A 6,438-nucleotide genomic window follows, 5' to 3' on the forward strand; every position below is an offset into this window, starting at 1 on the left:
CTGAATTTGCAAAATGAGGCTTCCGTCTCCTCCCCAACAAAACGAAAACGCTCTCACAGCGTGCAGGGCCAGTGAGACGCCCTTCCCATTCCTCAAGGGACAGTGTCTGTTCGTGGTTAGAGCGCAAGGAGTTAAATTCAGAACTAGTGCCTGGATTCTGCGCTCCGTTTTCCGGCGAGACGCGCACTTCGCAGGATTGCTGCTCAGGCACCAGCTGACCCTCAACCAGATGGAGATGGGCAAGGCGGCAAAAGCCGGATCCTCGAGTGGAATCCGGGTTGGAATTCCTGCTATGTTCTTTATTAACTGTATAACCTTGGGAAAACCACGTCACCTCTCTGAGCCGCAGTCCTCTGCGCTATAAAAATCACCTAGGTTTGTTGGGAGTCAGCGTGAGCGGGAACTCCCCGCACACAGTAGGCTGTAAGTGCAAACTGCTCCATCACTACCTCCCAGCAGGAAAGGTGGCCGGCCACTCCGCCTGGTAGATCCCATGTTTCTGGCCAGAGAAGGAAATTGGTCCGTAAAGGAACAGGCCCAGGAAGCCCCTGCCCACTCCGCCTTCGATTGATAAACCAGGGAATCGAGTTCGAAGGACTGGGATGGATGAGAAGCAGTGCCGGGAGTGCAGCCGCGATTTCCGGCCGGACCCGGCTGACTGTGGCTCTGGGTTTTCTCCCCACACCAGCGCACCGCCCCGATCCAGCAAACAATTATCGAGCACCTTCTGTGTGCACATCCTGTTCAGAGAGGGAATGCGGAAACAAAAGAGGGGCTAAGAACGGGATAGACGGACAGAAACAAAAATGGAGAGATTCGGAGGCCCAGAAGTGGAAGTAAGTCCCTATCCAAGACCGGCAGCCAGAGGCGGAGGCGCGCGGGGGCCGGGGTCCCAGGGCGGCGGGGCCCTCGCACCCGGTCTGCCGCGCAGGGAGGGGGCGGGGAGGCGTGCCCGCGTCGCCTGCAGCTACCGCCTCGCTGGAGCCGCGACGCGTCTGCAGAGCGCGAGCCGTTGCTCATTACCGCAATTATGTTGCTCTAAATTTACCTCTCCCTAAATTGCCAAACTCCAAGGAGCCAGGAGGCCCTGGAGCCGAGGCCGGGGGAGACACCCGATCCTGCCCTGCCATTTCTCTTTCACGGATGCGCGGAAAAACTTCAGTGCTGCGGACGCGCAGTAAGCCAAGAAAAGTCAGATGCACCCGGTAGTCCCTGGGTGCCCTCCCGCGCGGGGGCTCGTCGACCCTTCCCCCAAATCCTGGGGTGTAGGAGGAAGAGGCCAAGGCCCATTTCACAGACGAGAAAATGGCGGTGCAGAGAGATGATGTGATCTTTCACAGTAAGTGGCGGACTTGATCCACACTGAACCACATTGGGTCTCTGACTTCAAGTTCAATACTAACCCCACGACGAGGACATCTCTAGCGTGTTCCAGAAAGGAATCCAGATTTGCCAGAGCCGTGCGTCCTGCGTGCCGTCATTCGAGGGTTGCTTAATTTATAGAGAAAAGAAAAAAGAAAAAAACGCGGCGAGGCACTTCAACCCTAATGCACCTTTAGAGAGCTGCGTGGCGTGGGAGTCTGAAAGCTTGTTAGTCTGAGTCTGATAGCTCCCCTTTGGGGGACGAAAAAGCCCAGATCCGGGCTCTAGTGTTTTTCTAGAGGTTCCCAGGCCGAGGGCAACAGCTCCCGGGCTCCCCAAGAGCGAAACTGCCCTCCACAGCAAGGTTTTCTTTCTTAAGGAGCGGGGTTGTAACAAGTTCATATTGCAGCTCCAGCCAGGGTAGACAGAATCTTTGCCCGAGCTGCAGAGACTGGAGGATCGGAAGCCCAGGATGCCCCGGAATGTGCCCGGCGCCCGCGCAGAACCTGCGCAGGGCGCATTCCCGCAACCCTGGGCTCACTGGGAATTCCTAGACCGACCTCAGGGTCCTGGGGCTAGAAATCGCGCGCTGCGCTTGGGACTCTGTTTTTAATGTCTCTATCTGTGGAGCTGTTCACCCCTGCCCAAGTTCAACGCCAGGTACCCAGGTTTCGAATCATCTTTAGTCTACTGGCCTCCCTCTTAACGGCTTACTGCAGACAGTCCGGCGCTATCCTACTTGGAGTTTGGAGGAGCGGGCCACCGCGGCACAGAGGTTGAAGGAGGAGAGGAATGTGCAGGTCTGCGGCAGCCCGAACACGAAAGACAACAGAGAGGTGCCTGGAGCTTAATAGGCTTTATTTACCAGGGGGTAATTTTCTGCATTCAGCGTTCTTGCAGAATTCCCCGGAAAGCTAAACTTGGCACGTGTGCAAATATATTCTCCTGGAAGACTGATCTTAAGAAAAACCGAGTTTGTGAGGGTTTGGAAACAGGGCTCCTGCAGAGGACTTTCCAAGCGAGAGTGGAAGGTGGCCCTGGGTTTTCTGTAAAGTTTGTTAGGTTGTGTTGTGTTTTTAGCAGCCAGAATAGGGGATGAGAAGGCGCTTATATTCTGGCAGCTCAAAATTAGTTCCACAAACCGCGTCTACACTGGGGGTAATTTAGAGAGGCAAAACAATCGATTCCATCCCCCAGCTGGCCTCCCGTGGGAAAAACAGATTTGCGGAGGTGGGAATTGTCTGGATTAGCTGTCTACAGTCATCAAGCCATTTGGGCGATTTGCTTTGTTTTCATAGACAGGTTAAAAGGAGAGAAAGAAAGCAAGAGTTGGTTATAGGTTGCCGAGCAAGTGTCGATTTCAGCTTAAAGTGAATTGGAAAATTGAGCCTAATTATCCTAGGTAATTGCTTCAATTCTCCACTTGACTTTGCTAATGCAGATCTGTCCTGTGTGTTCAAAAAGACACCCCCCTCTATCCCTGCATACCCTGTTATCACCTTTCAAAGTTGCTGGCGTAAAACTACTATCAAATTGAAAAGCAACAGTACACATAAAGAGATGGCAAGAAGCAAAATTAAAATAAAAGACTAAATCAGTAAAGAAATAATTTTTGTAGCTTAAAATTAATTTATTTAACAAATATAGCTATAATATAAATGATAATAAAATTTCAAATATACAGTATATTACATAGTACACAGAATCCCTTCCAAAGGGATGTTTGAGAGCCACACAAATGTACTGTTAAATAGAAAGAGTTTTTTTTCTTTTTTTTAATTTACAATTGTTTCTCTGGTATTGGTAAGAGAGAGGTCCCTTCAACCTACCTTTGCAACGCATCTGTGTATTCCCTGCCCCCCCAGAGCAAATGTTTTGTTGTTAAACTTCTCTTAAATTTTCCAATGGAAGAAGCTAGGATTCATCTCCCTGGCTTGCTTGTCTTTTTTTTTTTTTTTTTTTTTTTTTTTTTTTTAGCTTGTTCTCAATTCCAAAATCATCAGACATCAATTTCTCTGCGCTTTTCCTGCCTGGTGTCAGGACAAGGAAAAGCTATGCAGGAGACATGGCCTCTAGTTCTGTTCAACTGCCAATTCTGCTGGGGACCTTGGATAAATTTCTTAACCTCTCTGCCCTCAGTTTCCCCATCTTTAACTTGAGAGTGTAGATCTATATTCTAAAAGAGTACTAAGGGACCCTTCCAGTCACTTTTCGGCAGGGATCAGACTTCGGAGACTGAACTCAGGGAGCAAAGAAGTGAAACTGGAGCAGTGTGGGGGTTAAAAGGAAGGCAGCTGGTGGTGCCGAGCAGTGGAGCACGTCGGGGGTACAGCACCAGGGCTGGAGGAATCGGATGGCCCACAGGTGGGCGACCGTGGGACCCTCTATGTCAGGTGGTACATGCTGTAGCCTACATGGGCCGTGTAGAGTCCCACTGGCGCCACGGGCAGCGCAGCGCGCTGGAAGGGGCCAGAGGCACCGTAGAGAGAGGCACCCGCCGCGGCCGCTACAGCTGCGGGGCCGCCAAGAGGGAAGGAGAGGCCGAAGGCAGCCGGTGGCAGCATGGGCTTGGCAGCCATCTTCAGCTTCTCCAGCTCTGCCTCTTGTAGTCTCTTTGCCTTGGCGCGGCGGTTCTGGAACCATATCTTCACCTGCGTCTCAGTGAGGCTGAGCGAGCTGGAGAATTCCGCGCGCTCGGCGATGGACAGGTATTGCTTCTGGCGGAACTTGCGCTCCAGTGCCAGCAGCTGCGCGGTGGTGAAGGGTGTCCGCGGCTTACGGTTCGTCTTGTGTTTGCGGAGGGTGCAGGCTGGGGGGCTCAGCCGCCCTGAGGGCCGAAAGAGAAAAATGCAAGGGGTTAAGAGAGAGGCTTTGAGCATAATCAGCCCAAGGAGTAGTAATAATAGTCAAACAATACCAGATATTGAGTGCCGCCCAGTGCCTCGGTGGCGGGCACTGTGCAAGGCACTTGAAAGATATTTTCTCCAATTCGCATTGCAACCCCCGCAGGGGAGGAGTTCCTGTCTACTTTTTGCAAATGAAGAAACTAAGATTTCAGGAGAAAAATGTTGAAGGCCCGGTGTCCACGTCGAAGGCCTAAACAGCTGGGAAAATGTGGAATCACCTTTGTGCTGCCTGGCGGCTTAGGAAGGCCTTCACGGCCGGCCTCCTCCCACGGCCACACAGAGGAAAGGTGGATGTTAATACAGGTGACGAGACATGCAGAAAGAGGACCTGCGCCCAGCCCAAGGGCACATTTAGTTTTACATGCTGGCCAAACATTTATCAGTGCTCGCGAAGTGCTTCAGTGCGGGGGCTAGGCCTTACTGTGGCATAGAATCCAGATCAAATTCTACACTATCCCCTGGAACGCTTTGCTCCTACGGGATTCTAGGAGTAGTTCCCGCAGACCAGAGGTGGAGCAGTGCAGACCATCATAGAGGGTGCACTGTGGCCCGCACTCTTAGAAATAGGAAGTGTCAGCTGGAGTGGAGAACGAGGGGCTGCTTTATTCTAACGGACTTTTTCTTTTGATTGTCTCAGTCCTCTGTTGGATTGCGTTCACCCCTGGCGCCAGGGCCCCCTGGCCCCACTCAAACGTGTGTGTGTGTGTGTGTGTGTGTGTGTGTGTGTGTGTCGGTGTTGGCGGGGGGGAGGGGGGGAAGTGTTGAGATTGCCTCTCCCCTCAACCTGTGGCATAGTCAGCAGACACCAACATGCCCAGCTGTCTGTTTCTTTTGACTTCAAAATAAACCTCAAGGGTGGACGGTGAAGAAGCATTAGAGCGCAGGACTAGTGCAGGTCGGGGATGGGGTCCGCTGGGGACTGCCCCCGGATAAAATGTGGAACAAATTATTCCCAACACAGCCGGGATCGCTATGACTTTGTGGTCGTGGGGCCCAAGGCCCTAAGCGTTGGAAAGGACACTCTGCTTATGCAGCAGCTTTCCTGGCAGAAAGTGAATTCAAATCGAGGATGTTTCACCACGCGGGTTTTGCCTAAGCATACATTTTTTCACACTTCTTTTAAAAAACAACCACCACAAACAAACAGGAAAAAAAAAAAAAAAACCCACAACGATCCTTTGGACTTTCAGACCACCAGGATATGAGTCAAACGAAATCTCATGTTAACACCCCGCTTCTTCCCCGCTGGAGGCCACCGGGAGTCCGGGAAGCGCTTGGCCCCCAACTAGCTTTCCGCCGGGCCGCCCGAGGGGCGGGCGCCGAGAGAAACGTCACTCTCTTCAGCGGCGACAACCCAGCGCGGGGCCACCTTCTCCGGCCATTAGGCTTGGGGAGGGACTGGCCTTTCAAAGACGTTTAATCCCCAGATAAAAATCATTCCTCAGCATCACACCATTGAATTCTGGCTGCTATTATGCCGAGCAAAATAATCGGAGGAAACGAGGAAAACTTGGGAATTTCCCGTGCTCCTGAAATATCTGCGAGCGTGTTCCCTGAGTAGAGCAGCCAGGGGGCCGCGAGGCCTTGGAGCGAACTGCCTTGAGCACCTGGAGTCCACTTTAATGGCTCAGTTCTAGACATTTGTGAGCTTCCGACAGGATTAAAGAGGGCGCCTTCCCCTAATTGACTTGGTGCCCCGCCCCCTCCACTGGAACTTGAGTGTCCCCACCCCTGAATCATCCATCCGCCCAAAGCACCAACTATCTGCCTCAAACTCGAAGGGCATGGGGAGGTGGAATTCTGTAGAAGCTTCGGAACCTCTAGGCAAAGAGGTACTTGAAAGCGAAGAGGGGCTGGGGGACGCCAGCTCCTACTGTGAGAAAGTGAAACTCCGGGTGCAGGCAAGATCTGCGCACCACAAACATTCATCCGCCGGGGTGAAGCCGATGAAACAAGAGTTTGGGATCAGATGAGGGATCATGGACCCCCGGGGTCGTTTGGTGGGGGCAGGAGGACAGGGTGCCCAGACATCGGTGTCCTATCCGTAACTCCCACCCGCATCTCCCGGCCAAGGCGAGGAGGTCTGGAACCTTCTTCCTGGGTGGGAATGGAGGGAGGCGCAAGACCCGGCCTTGCAGCCCTCGACTCCCTAGCACCGGCTGCAGGTACG

The 6,438-nt window shown here is 52.8% G+C and overlaps 1 protein-coding gene across 1 annotated transcript in view; it reads right to left on the minus strand.

Moving 5' to 3' along the window:
* Positions 1–2,971: 2,971 nt before the first annotated feature.
* MSX1 (msh homeobox 1) overlaps positions 2,972–6,438 on the minus strand; it is a 7,691-nt gene continuing 4,224 nt past the window's right edge. Inside the window, exons 5-6 of the mRNA XM_011987827.1 lie at positions 4,280–4,466; positions 2,972–4,189 (exon numbers count right to left, since the gene is read on the minus strand). Coding sequence (XP_011843217.1) covers positions 3,747–4,189; positions 4,280–4,466 — 630 coding nt within the window. The 3' untranslated portion in view covers positions 2,972–3,746. The remainder of the gene's footprint in view (positions 4,190–4,279; positions 4,467–6,438) is intronic.

This window comes from Mandrillus leucophaeus, unplaced genomic scaffold (assembly GCF_000951045.1).
Source record: "Mandrillus leucophaeus isolate KB7577 unplaced genomic scaffold, Mleu.le_1.0 Scaffold317, whole genome shotgun sequence".
NCBI lineage: Eukaryota > Metazoa > Chordata > Mammalia > Primates > Cercopithecidae > Mandrillus > Mandrillus leucophaeus.